This window comes from Hyaena hyaena, unplaced genomic scaffold (assembly GCF_003009895.1).
Source record: "Hyaena hyaena isolate Hyena2069 unplaced genomic scaffold, ASM300989v1 scaffold_655, whole genome shotgun sequence".
In the NCBI taxonomy this organism is placed as follows: Eukaryota; Metazoa; Chordata; class Mammalia; order Carnivora; family Hyaenidae; genus Hyaena; species Hyaena hyaena.
Window position 1 is genome coordinate 140,241 of NW_024081289.1, and position 13,243 is coordinate 153,483.

General features: G+C 49.2%; 1 protein-coding gene across 5 annotated transcripts in view; it reads left to right on the forward strand.

Moving 5' to 3' along the window:
• Positions 1 to 1,672: 1,672 nt before the first annotated feature.
• BAZ2A (bromodomain adjacent to zinc finger domain 2A) overlaps positions 1,673 to 13,243 on the forward strand; it is a 34,962-nt gene continuing 23,391 nt past the window's right edge. For 2 of the 5 annotated variants that reach the window (XM_039216811.1, XM_039216812.1), the window contains exon 1: positions 1,673 to 1,841. In XM_039216811.1, coding sequence (XP_039072742.1) covers positions 1,838 to 1,841 — 4 coding nt within the window. In that variant the 5' untranslated portion in view covers positions 1,673 to 1,837. Of the gene's footprint in view, positions 1,842 to 5,589; positions 5,690 to 6,664; positions 6,750 to 7,223; positions 7,398 to 13,243 lie in introns of those variants that run through there. The other 3 variants (XM_039216814.1, XM_039216813.1, XM_039216815.1) reach the window with 3 other exon arrangements.

Below are 13,243 nucleotides of genomic sequence, written 5' to 3' on the forward strand. Positions count from 1 at the left end.
TCCTGACAACATAACCAACACTGAATATTAGAGTGGCTGTAAGAAACAGCACAAAGTAGACCACATATGTTTGAAATGGGGTCATCAAAAATGAAAAGCCATTGTCTTCATGGACAACTGTGGGGTCTTATGAGGGGTTCCCTATAGATGATGTGATCTCAGTAGCAGGTCTCAGCTTTGGCCTTTTTGTTATTTGTCAAAGCAAATTGATTGTTTGCTCCTTGATTATTCTATGTAGTTTATTCCTGCATGGTTAAAAAGCACAGGGATATTTTTAGAAGAGCATATATTGTGGAAAAACGAGTCTGGACCCGTTGTAGACCGAACAGGGGTTAATCAATGAATGAATTTTTAGGAAATGTGTGTTCTGAAGGATTAATAACTACTGTGTAAAAATCGAGTTAAAAGGGCCCCCTCTGTCTTACTTAGGCTTTTTTTTTCCTTTTGCTTTGCTCCTTCCCCTCCCCCACCTTCCTTTTTTCAGAAAGTGATCCTGACTATTGCTTGCTGATTTATTTTTTGGGCAAGCCTAGAGTATGATTCCTTGAGGCAGTGCATGGTGTAAAATAACCATGAGGCCTAATCCTGAGCTCTGCTAAGATCCTTTAGGAAAGTTGGGAGAGATTGAATCTTAAAAGGAATACCAATTTCCTGGGTTTGTGGGGGTGGGGTTGGGCTTCTGAACTAAATAATGGAATTAGATAAGTTGCCTTTAATTTTAGCCACTAAAAACTCAGGGTTGGGAGTACTCAAAAGTAAGTTTCAGTGTGAAACAAGTGCAAGGTCAGATTGGTGCCCCATAAGTGTTCTTTTCTGAGCCAGGGCCCATCTCCTACTGCCCTCTGGTGGTAGGACTGGAGGCTGCAAGAACTCTGATCTCACCATTTTGAAATCCATAAAGGCCATTTGCGGGGATGTGGTTCTTAGCTAATGACTGTTTACAAACCAGCTGGGGCTTTTGTCCTGAGGAGGAGCCTGTGTCTAGAGGCTCCACCCCTGAGGCATTCAAGTTGGGCAGAAGCAGGGCGGGGACAAACAGATCCCAATTCAGAGGCCCCGGGGGGCTGAAGGTTGGGGAGGGGCCTTGGGAAAGGTGCCAGGGGTGGAGTAGGGGCCTGCAAGTTTCCTCCCATCTGCCTATGACGTCCTTGGCACTAGTCTCTCTTGTGTCATGATTTGAACAGAAGGTGGAGCCCCTGAGCCGACTGTGCCTGGTCGTTTGCTCCCAGAAAAGCCTGGATTTGGGGAAATGCTGAGTTATGGGGGTGGGGGCACTTCCTCTAGGTCCTGACTCAAGTGGGTAAGAAACTGGTGCAGAAATGCCCCAGGATATGGGTCAGCCCTTTCTGCTTTGTTTTTCCTTGTTACCCAAATGCAGACCTGGTAACTGATCCTTAAGGTCGTTTGTATCCCTTCATCCCCTCCTCCACACGTTAACGTGTCTCAGCATTCATCGAGAACCTTCTCCTCACTAGCTGCAACTACTTATTTCCTTCCCCCTTTACCACTCTCTTCTACCACGCCTCTGGAGTGTCAACACAGATCTAACCTTCCTCCATATTTCTCCTGGTTCTGCCCTGTCCTCGCCTCCTCCTCCCTCTCCACCCAGAGAAAGCCCCGCCCTTCCCTCCTCCCTCCCCACCCCAGTCTGTCACACAGGGACATCACCCTACAGCAGTTCAGGCTGTGGTTCGCAGGAAGCATACATTGGCTTTTTGATTCGTGCTAGTTCCCAGCTCACAGTTTAGGAGGATCTAACACCAGCCTTCACGTGAAGGGGGAACCAAGGACAGTGAGGAGCTGGGTGGTCCCAGCCTTGGAGCCCTGCCAGCTGGACATGGGTAAGTATGAGGACCAGCCCCGGGGGAAGGCCTGAAGGATGCCTACCTCCCTCCCTGGCTGACTCAGCAGGGGTGGGGCCTAACCTTTGCTCTTTTGGGGGGTGAAGGAGGGGAAATGGGACTATAGGGGCACAGGGCTTAGATAGTGAGGCTGCCGACCAAGGGATCATGAACATTTGCAAGCTCCAGTTCCCAGGAAGAGCCTGAGACTGTGCCACTCAGGTCGGGGCTCTCCTCACTGTGTCCCCCTTCGCCCCCAGACTGCCCCTTGCCCCTCCCCCATTTAAACTGCTGAGATTCAAGTAATATTTTACAATATTCACTGCTGCGCTTCCCCCCCCCCAAGTAAAGCCCACTTTTGGTTGCGTTGGAGAATTTTTAAGGTGCCTCTCCTCCCCTTATTTTCTCCTAGGCCTTTTAAGTCCCAGACTTCTCTCCTCCCCCACCGCGACCCACCACCAGGTGGGGGCTGCACTGAGCAGCTGCTTCCTGTTGCCCCAGAGGTTGCTGCAAGGGTGGTGGTGGTTCGGGGAAAACTGAAATAAAGCCGATTCTCACGGTCCCACAGCAGTCCCACTAGGGCTGCTACTGGCGGCCCCCCAAGCGCCAGTCACTAACATCGAGAGAGTCGAGAGGCAGGATTGAGGCTGAAAGGCCTAGGAGGTCTTTGCCCTCGTGGCTTCCTGATTCCATAGGCTTTTAAACGTGGGCAGTGCTGGGGGAAGGAGACTGTGCCTTTCCACAGCTGTAGGGAACGGGGCCCTGTGGAGCTGAAACACAGGGAACCTGTTCACCTAGCATTGCCGCTGTGCGTTACCCCCAGCAGCCTCGGCCTTCCTTCTCCGGCACCTCCACTCCTCCTTGGCGTCCTTGGGACTCTCACTGCCTTCCCGGCCCTCTTTTGTGAAGAGATCTTTACCAGAGTCGGGAGAGCGCGGGCGGAGCTCTCCCAAGTCCTCCAGTTCAGACCCACCACCATCCCCCACTTCACCACAGAAGTTTGTCTCTTCTTCCTGGGATCTCTTCTCTTCCTCCATCTGGAATCCTTCCTGGTTCTGGCCCCTAGGAGACGCCACCCGCTTCCCCCTCCCCCAGCGGATTCTTCGCTACTGCCTTACCCTAGCGCTTGTCCTTACCCCAGTAGTTCCTGCCCCTTTAAGTGCTACCCCCCCACCCCCCACACACCGCCGGCGGCCCAGGGCTGGGGGAGGAGGCGCCGCCGCCGCCACCCGGCTCGGGCCACCTGCGCCGCCGCCGCCCGCGGCCCGGCCCTGCTCCAGGTGAGGCCCGGCAACCCCATCCGGTACCAGAGTCCCCGGGCAGGCCGCTCCTGCGGTCTCCTGCCCCGGGGATCCCCGCTGCCCGGGACTCAGGATCTGACCCTCCCCCTACGGGAGCTGCCCTTCCTCTCTCCTCCGCACTATCTGCTCGCCCATTTCTCGCCTGTCCTCTGCGACCGGAATCCGAAGCCTTCTCACGCTTCTCGGCCAACCTCTCCCGGGTACCCTTCCTATTCTACACCCAGGATCTCCCCCTCCCCCGCGCCTTCCTCGCCAGAAAAATCTCCCGCGGTCTGGGTTTCGCCTCCTCCCCTCTGGATCCAGAGCTTTCCCACGCCATCCTAACCTCCAATGGGAGGGGGAATAACCGCCACCCCAACTCCTCTCCCCTCCTCGTAGTAAGTGAGGGTTGGAGGGTTAGCCTAGGCTATAGGCACTTTCGGGCCCTGCTCCACTTAGACCTTCAAGTTCAACTAAGCCCCATCTAAAGCTTCTCTGTAGTTCTCATCCCACCCCACTCCTCCTGGAGTTTGAAGGTCCGACCTCAGCACCCGCCAACCAGTCCAGGTGGGAAAGGTCTTCTTGGGCCTGGGATGGGCTGGTCCAGTTTAGGAACTCTTCCAGAGTCAGGGAAGCGGGTGGGGGGTTGGGGGGGGGGGACGGGCATAGAGGGCACACCCAGAATCTTCTGATTATGGGCTTAAGGGGCTGTTGGAAGATAGTGGGTGAGGGGCAGGAACTAAGCCTCTAAAGGTGCTGGGAGAGGTGTGGGAATGTTAGTTAGCCTTCTCAGCTCAGATGCAAAGGTCCCCACCGTAAGGAAGTTCAGGCTTTCTAAATCCTCTTCCAAGACCACCATTGAGAAGCTCATTGGGGAGTTCCAAACAGGTATGTGGGTGAATCTGAGGGGGCACATACAAACTTGGAGAAAAGAGGAGAAGGGCTTATGGTCTTTTTGATGGGCTATAAGAGAATCCAGCTTCCCCAAAATATAGAGGGGGAAGAGACTGTTTTGCATTAACCTGGAGAGGGAGGGGAGCAAGTTGGAATGGTTATTGGGTTGGGGGCTTTCTCCCCTGCTAGACCATATTAACACTATAAACCAGCCAGCCAGGGAGGGCAAGGGAAATCTTTAATAATTTCCTCATCTCTACTGGGGAATTCCCCCCTGCCTCCAAGTCCAGTGGTGCCCCTAGCTCTGCCCCTTCTCGTGCTTTCATCCTTCCCACACTGTCCCCCAATCCAGAGTGAGGGGTCAAGGTGTCTGGCTGGATTTGCTTTAGACTCTGAATTACATTCCATGGGCTGGGAGGTGGCTGGGAGGTAGCTGGGGGCAGAGGGTGGTCAGCAATGGTGTTGGGGTTGAATTCCAGGGGTATCGAGGGGGAGACAAAAAGAGGTGGGTAGAGGGATGTAAACGAGTTCTCTTCTTTCTCCCTTTCTTTTTCTTCCTCCTCCCAGCCCCAGCCATCTGGCTCCACAGTGGAGCCAGGCACTGTGGCAGCTGACCCCAGAGTCATGGTGGTTCAGCAGGAACACAGGGAGGGTGAGAAAGGGGGAGCAGGTGCTAATTTCTCTCTTCTCATTTTCTTCATTACCCGCCCATTGGTGTGGCTTGAGAGAGGTTCATAGTATTCCCTAGATACCCTTCTCACAGGTTGCTGAAAAGATGACCATTTGCCCCTTCCCCTTTCTAGTAGCTTCCTAAAGGGAGATGGGGTGGGTGATTGGCCACATCTAATGGGACTGAGGAATGTTTGGGGACATATGGGGTCAGTCTGCCCTCTGTCGTCTGAATGGTGGGGAGAAGCACAGCTGCTGCCTGGGGTGGCTTCTGACTAGAAGTAAATACCCAGCTGTTGGGCATATTGACACCCCACCCTATCCTTCCTCAAAGAGTAAGGAAGGTCTCTGTAAGTAAGGATGGCATGAGGAGGGGTCTCATTTAGGGAGGAAGGTAATTGAAGTCCTTCTGCACCAGATGGGAAGAGTGGATCCTGCCCCACTTTCTTTTCTAATCCCAGGTGGCCCTCCTATCCAAACACCCCTCTTCCCTACCGCTCCTGGCTGGGATAGTCCTAGGGGTTGCCCTGGAGACTAGGCCTGGGGCTCGGAAGGGGTGGGGGCAGTCTGTGGGGCACAGGAGTAACCGGCTCTTCCGGAGCGTAGTGGAGCCAGCGGGTGGGTGTGTGTGGGTGTGTGGTGGTGGGGGAAGAGGCGTGGCTACACCCGTCAGACTGGCACAGGCTCCTCCCCTGCCTCCCGACTCTGACTGGCCTGCTCTATGATTGGGGGCGGGAGGTAGGGAGATTCTCCCTCATCTATCCTGGAAAAGGGGAGAGAGAGAGAGAGACAAAAAAAAAAAAAAGATAATTAGCTCTCTTCCCCGGCCCTTTAGGAAACCACTTACAAACCCTAGCTCTCTTTTTCATCTGCCTTTATTTTTTTTTCTGTTTAATTTTGGGAAGGTGGGCCATTCCTCAGCAGAAGTTTACTGGATCCCTGCTTTCTCCAGAAGGAAGCACCTCTATCCCCTAGTGTGGCTCCTATTTAATTCAGATACTTAAGGTCGGCAGGCTATTGGGGTCTTTTTTTTTTTTTTTAGGTGACCTATTAAAATCTGTTATTTAGTCAGGGAGGAGAGAAGGGTTTTGATTTCTACCTATCTACTCCTGGTAATCTGCTTTTCTCTGGAGAGGGAGAGAAACCCTTTTAACCCTCTTAAGCCTCCTCACTGTGGCCCACACACTTTAAGACTTTGAAGTTCGCTCTTTTTTTATTAGCCTCTGAGCCATTTTAGTGGGGAGTAGTGTCTGTTCCCAAAACTGAGGAAGAGCCCACTCCTCTGGAGTAAGGAAATCAAGTCTAGACTGATGTATTTGGCCCTGCTTTGCCTTGCCCCCATCCAGTTTTCAGATTTTCTTCCTCCCCAGACCCACAGAGGGAAAGGTTATTTGTTGATCCCTTAAACCTGCCAGAGTTTCATTATCCACACTCTGTTCCTCTTCCAGAATATTCAGCCCGAGTTTTTGCAATTGTTTATAGAACTGCATTGCATTGCACTGAATAGGAATTATTTTGAAGCCTGCAAAATCTGTTGAGTTACAAGGAAAGGAAACCTGGTTTCTAGTCACAGTTTATCTACTGTTTGACCTTGAACAAGTCAGTTAACCTCTCCAGGCCTTAATTCATCTGCCAAAGAAGAGCATATTGAGCTAGAAAATCTGTAAATTCTACCATTATATGACACTGTTCTCCATCCTGGAGCCCTGCATTAGACGTTGTAGATGAGAGCCAAGCCCTAGTCCTCTGCTATTTTTTCTTTCCTGCTATATTTTCTTTCTGTTCTCGAGTTTCATACAGTCCTCTAGCCCTATCAGGAAAAAAAAGAAATACTGGGATTATAGAATGAGTGGACATTTGGGGCATCTTAATTGCTGTGTCAGTTTTCCGGGTAATCCCCTACCCCTCTGACCAGGTTTAGGCTAGACTCAGGTCTTCTTGTCTGGCTCCAGAGCCAATGCTTCCTTTTCCTACGCACAGGCATCTTCCTGACCCCCAGAGCCCTGCAGATGTCGTGGGGAAAGTGGTGATCCAGGCAGGACCAGACTGCCCCCAAGGGACAGAGGTGAGTGGTCAGCAGATGCTGCAGGCTCTTTCCTTTCCCCACCCCTTTATCAGGATTGAACTTCCTTGACTAACCATTCTACACTTCCATCTTTTTCACAACACAGCCTGGGAAATAACTGCCATTGAAATAATCCCCTCCACCTTCATCCCCACCTCTGTTTGGGGACTGGACATGCCTTGGTCCTAAAATTTTGATCTAGTCTTTTAGGTTAATCTTTGGGACCTTGGCATGCCTTTCAGTTTGCTCAGCGTGAAACAGGACCACCAGGAGACTTGGTGCAGAGGGGAGACTTGGTGCAGAGGGAGCTGCTCGTAGGCTAGGGAGACACCGCGGCGCTAGGACCCAGATCCAGGTCTGGGAGCAAGGGTGCTCGGCGCTAGGACCCGGTGTTGGAGGCTGAGGAGGGCGGCTCTCTCCCGGTCGCCGCTTCCCCGCCCCCTCCGGCTTCGGCTCACTCCTCCCCCGCCGGCCATGTTGGCTCCGTTTGGGCCCCGCGGTTGAGCCGCGTCCCCCTCCCCCCTCCCGGACCCCAGACCCCCTCCCCCGCGGTCCCCTCCCCTCCTGGCGCCCGGAGCGCGGCCATGTGAACCGCCCGTACCCCGGGGAGAGACAAGCCCCGAGCCAGGCTGGACGCCGCCGCCTCAGGTCTGTTGGGTCTCTGTCTGGGGGGCTGAGGGGAGGGAGCCCCGCTTTTATCTGAGGCTTCCCTCAGGGAAGAGAGGCTCTAGTGCTGCCTAGAGCCTCGCCTTGGGCGAGAAGCTGACTCAAGCTTATTTCCAGTTAGGACCTAGCCCCGGGCGGGGGGGGGGTCTCTCTGCCCAAGGGGCCGGGAGGAGAAGGGGGCTTGCTGGGGCTGCTGAACACCCGGGTGGGGGCGGGAGGAGCTATGGAGGCTCCCGGCGGTGGCGGCGGCGGCAACGACGACGAGGAGGCGGAGAAGCCGCCTGGCTGGTGGAGATGACTCCTGTGGGGGACTCGGATGGAATCCCCGGGAGGGGCTCCACCTCCTTGGGTGGGGGTGGGGACTGCCCGAGTGCGAAGGGTGGGTGAGGGGGTTCCCTGGGCGGGTTAAACACTCTGTGGGGATTGGGGAGTTTTGGCAGCAGCGAGTGGAGGGTGGAAAAGGGGGTTCTAGTGGCTCAGGGTATCTTCCTCCCTGAGCGGTGCGGATTGTCTTGAGCGTGGCGAGCAGGAGAGGGCCTTGCTGGAGTGGTGCTGTGTTTGGCTTGGGGCCCTCGAGTCCCAGGAGTCTCCCACTCCAGGGATGGGGCTTCATAGGGCTGATGCTGAGACGTCGGTATTTGAGCTCGGCTTTTAGGGGCTGAAGGGAAGAATAAAGAGGGATCCCTCTTGGAAGGGGATCCCCTCACTAAGGGGATCCCCATTTCCGTTGCAGAAAAGATGACCCCGTTACCTCGCTTTCTTTCCTCATGTTCCCAGTTTTCAGAGAAAAGGCAATGCCTTTAGCAGACATCCTTTGTAGGATTTATTGGAGTGCGAGATTTGCATCCTTTGGGGGGAGATGGGGGGGTAGCTTCCACCTCCATCTGTACACAAACAGCCCCTCCCCCAAGCCTCCCGCAGGAAGTGGCCGGGAAATGGCAGCTGTGCGTTTGCTGCTTGCTGCTGCGTCTCGTTGTTTTGAAATGTCCATTTTAATCAGATTTGGTTTCATTTTCTTAGGCCTTCTGGGCAAGCTTGGATCCTGCCAACCATGTGGTCTTAGAGTCCTTTCGTTCGACTTTTTTTTTTTCCAAACTTAATTTGTCAACTGGAAGTATAGTCACTGCAGTTGACTCATTGAATCCCCATCCACACCCCTGTCCCCGCTCCGAAGCATCTCTGCCTCCCTGTCTGGATTCTTTTTTTCCTTGAGCTAGAGGTCATAGAGAAGCAAACTTAGTCATCCACCAGCCCTGCTGCACTTTCAATACAAGTGATGCAAATTCTCTCAGCATGGAGAGCTGCCAGGAAGATTTGGAATCTTTTGTGGCATGAGAGTGGCTTTTTAGGGTCCTGCTTAATATATTCATAAGTATAACTTTCTGTATTTCAGAGCACCTTGTCAAGAGAGCTTGTGAGGTGAAGAAGGGTAGACTCTGAGCAGTAGAAGAGGGAATGGAATTTGTGTTGGGGTAGGGACTGATTTGCACAGTGAAGGTGGTGGGTTTGTTCCTCACTGGTGATTCTAGCCTAAGCCCCTATGGGAAGTCTGTCAGTTGATGTCCGGTACTGGAGGGTTTACCTTGTAACAAGAACCAACTAATAACGAGAGTTAGCTATCCTATGACTTAATCTTCAGTACATAAAAAAACATTTTTTATCGTCTCACTTCTTGGATAGTGGTAAGCTTTTCCTTTGTTCTGCACAAAATCATGTGTCCAGATTTTTCTCTTTGTCCCACCTGGTAACTGCAGAAGATTTCAACTGTAGTATATAGTGATGGATTGTGTATACTGTGTCCTCAGGTACTTTGTTAGACACTAGGTTTGGTTAGAGAGGAGTTGATGACACGATTTTAGATTTTGAGAGAGAGTCATTTGGACTATCCTAAAAACTGCTTAAAGCCGGAATTTAAATAATTTTTTTTAATGTTTTATTTATTTCTGAGAGAGAGAGACAGCATGAGCAGGGGAGGGTCAGAGAAGAGAGGGAGACACAGAATCTGAAACAGGCTCCAGGCTCTGAGCTGGCTATCAGCACAGAGCCCGATGCAGGGCTGGAACCCACAAACCGTGAGATCATGACCTGAGCCGAAGTCGGATGCTTAACCAACTGAGCCATCCAGGCGCCGCTTAAAACCCAACCAGTCGGTTGGGCAGTGGTTTTCGGCCTAGGTCATGATTTTATCGTTCCTGAGTTCGAGCCACATGTCGGGCTCTGTGCTGATAGCTCAGAGCTTGGACCCTGTTTTGATTCTCTCTCTCTCTCTCTCTCTCTCTCTCAAAATAAATAAGCATTAAGAAAAAAAATTTTTTTAAATTACCTTTTCAGCAATTTCCAGTCACAAACCTCCCACCTGAATTGTAGGTACCTAGATTAAAGGTCCAGGGTAGGAATAGATGGATGTATGATTATGTGACTGCAGCAGCATCAGTGTTAAGATAGCATCATTGAGGGGTGCCTGGGTGGCTCAGTTGGTTAAGTGTCTGACTTCAGCTCAAGTCATGATCTCACGGTTCGTGGGTTCGAGCCCTGCATCTGGTTCTGTGCTGGCAGCTCAGAGCCTGGAGCCTGTTTCAGATTCTGTGTCTCCCTCTCTCTCTGCCCCCTCCCCCGCTCATGCTCTTTCTGTCTCAAAAATAAATAAAAACTATATAAGAATTTAAAAAAAAAACTTAAAAAAAGGTAGCATCATTGCTTCTTTCAGTGGAGCTTTTGGAGTTGATATTATGTAAATAATAAAAGCAAGTCCAGTGTCATTGTCCTTTTTCTTGCCCCTCTGCTTGCCTGGTTGGTTCTTTTGAGCTGCTTTCAGATAGGGTACATTTGATGCTGATTTTTAGTTCCCTTTCTTCACCTTTGTTTATCTAGGTTGGGACCTGACAGAATAATAGTAAATTGATTTTCCCCATTGGGGGTTAAAAAAGTGAAGGAAGGGAAAAGACACCTTTTTTTCTTTGGAGTCTTTAAAGGAGATAGTAGATTTTGATTCATTTGATATATAATTAATCAGTGACTGAAGCAAACCTTTCCATGTCCTTTTTGTAAAATGGATGCATTTTTCTGTGGATTTCTTAATATTGACTGTTTGTTTCTTGTTTTTATTCCCTTCCTAAGGAAATTTGAGGCTTAGAGAGAACTGTGTGAGTGGATCTCAAAGCCAGTCAGAAATCTAGAATGCTTGGAGAGGCTCATCTTGCCCTCTTGGTGGTTCTGGAATCAGGTGTTGCCAAGAGAGAAGCAAAGCTTGTTAGGGTTACTGTGTCTTGCTGCTGTTGACCTTTCTTATTACCTTTGAAAAGGTTTGCTGTATTATATATTTTTTAAACTTTATTTATAGAGAGAATGAGTGGGGAAGGGGCAGGGGCTCAGGGGGGGACAGAGGATCTGAAGCAGGCTCTGTGCTCACAGCAGAGAATTCAAGGTGCTGCTCAAACCCATGGACCATGAGATCATGACCTGAGCTGAAGTCAGACGCTTAACCAACTAAGCCACCCAGGCGCCCCTGCTATATTATATTCTCTTACTGTTAAAATAGTGTAGGAGTTAGTCCAATAACTGGTATGATGTTTGACCTTGTATCTGATGTGTACAGTAAGGCAATAATGCCAGGATTTTTATGTCTTAGAGTGAAGTATAAAACTCAGGAGGTATTTCCTGGGGCAAATAATCTTCCTAATTTGTTCTTGGGATATGGATGCCTTCATATACCCCATAGCCCAAGATTAACATGTAATCAGCATTGTTGCACATGGGTTAGAAAGAGTATTTATTTATTTTGAGAGAGAGAGAGCAGGCGTGCGTACGAGCAGGGGAGTGGTCAGAGAGAGAGAGGGAGACACAGAATCCAAAGCAAGCTCCAGGCTCCGAGCCATCAGCACAGAACAGAGCCCAACATGGGACTTGAACCCACGAACTGGGAGACCATGACCTGAACTGAGGTTGAACGCTTAACTGAGCCACCCAGGTGCCCCAGAAGGACTTTCTTTTTTTTTTTTTTTCTTTTGCCAGCTTGTCAGTCTGGATAATTTTGAAATTATAAAATTTTGTAACACAGAAAACCTGTCTTTGAAGAGCTCTGGAGTTGGTTCTTAGATTGGGTCACTGGCAGTAAAAGTAGCATTGTGTTATATATTACTCAGTGCTTTGTCCTTCTCCTAGTTATAGGGAATAATTAAGAGGGCATTTTATGGACTAAAAGGATAATGTAACTTACAAAAAAGTTCATCAAAAAACTAAAACATAAGAGTACTGAAAAGTGGTCTCACTACTTTTGGTCTTCTGTGAATAGATTCTTCATGACCTATCCCACTAAACAGGATCCTTAACCTGCCTGCTCAGCTCAGGTTTTTTTGGGAAGGGGATGTCTTCTTGAAGGAAAAGGCTGAGTCCTTAACTGTTAGAGCTGAAATCCTGAGAAACATTCAGGGCTGAAAGAGGGAAATAACCTTGTTACAACCTCTGGAATGTGATTTTTACTGTCCTGCAATTTCAAACACATTTCCAGTGAAGTGACCAGAGAGAATTGTGGCAGAAAACCTATCTAGATCATTATATTACTTTTATTCAGTCAACAAATATTTTAAAACCTACTATGTAACTTGAGTGTTCAGTTCAATCAAGCAAAACATTTTACTAATTTAGAGCTCAAATTTGTTGCCTCTGGTCTTTCTCAGTACTTCCCTGTTTCTAGACCTTATTTTCTGTAGGGAACAGCTGTATAAAATATGTTAAGATATGGGACCTTTCTTCTAGAAATTGTTACCTCTGTGAAGAAATAATTTTTTAGTTCTCTGAACAGAAACCACAACCTTTATTGGATGAGTAAGCTGGCAGTGGCAGAAAAGATAGATTTATTCATTCATTTGTGTAATTTGCGTTGAACAAGTATTTCTTTTGGTTCTTTCATGTACTTAGCGCTAAATTAGGTGCTGGACATACAATGGTAAAACATAATATCCGATTGATGCTGTGCAACCTATGTAATTTGGAAGAAATAAGGACAGAGAACAGTCATCTTTCTGTTCTCCTGAGAAGCCTAGACATGGCAATTGTCTTTGAGTAGCCCCCCTTAGTATATATATAGTCTTCTTTCATCATTCTCCTGCCTCACTGCCCTGACTATGAAAGGGGTTAAAGAAACCACATTTTGAGAGAACGAGCCTCAGTCTGTACATGCTATAGTCTGAGTCAGAGTTCCAAGGGAAGATTGTTACCAGGGCAGTTAGAATGGGCTGTCCTTTACTAGAGAAGGCAGCATCAGTTGGCACTTCGCACTCTGAATTAGTGGAGGAAGACAATTCAGCCAAGGAAGGGATTTTCAGATATAAAAGTAATCCCTCAGGGTGTGGGATAGGAATTGACGAATGGGGCAGTTTTGGTATTAGAGCAAGATTTTTCACCCTTGGCATAAATGATCTTTTGAACTGGAAGATTCTTTGTTGTGTGGTGGGCTGTGTCTTATGTATATTGCAGGCATTAGAAGCATCCCTAGCTTCTACTTAATGCCAGTAGAATACACCTTTCAACATTACTAAATGTCTCCAGAGGCAACATCACCCCTGATTAGGAACCACTGTATTAGGGTATGGTAGGTGAATCCAGAGAGGAATAGAGTTGACAGATATCCTTAATAACATTCACAATTATGGATCTAAAACATAGCGGTATGATTTATTTACTATACAGTAAAGTTTGCATTTCCTGTTTAATAAAAAGGAAACATTCGAAATCTCTTCCTATCTCTTCCCTCCTACCCATACCCCTGCCCCTCCGCACCCCCAATGTAGGAACCTCTCTGGAACTTTAGTATACTATGTAGGAAGAAT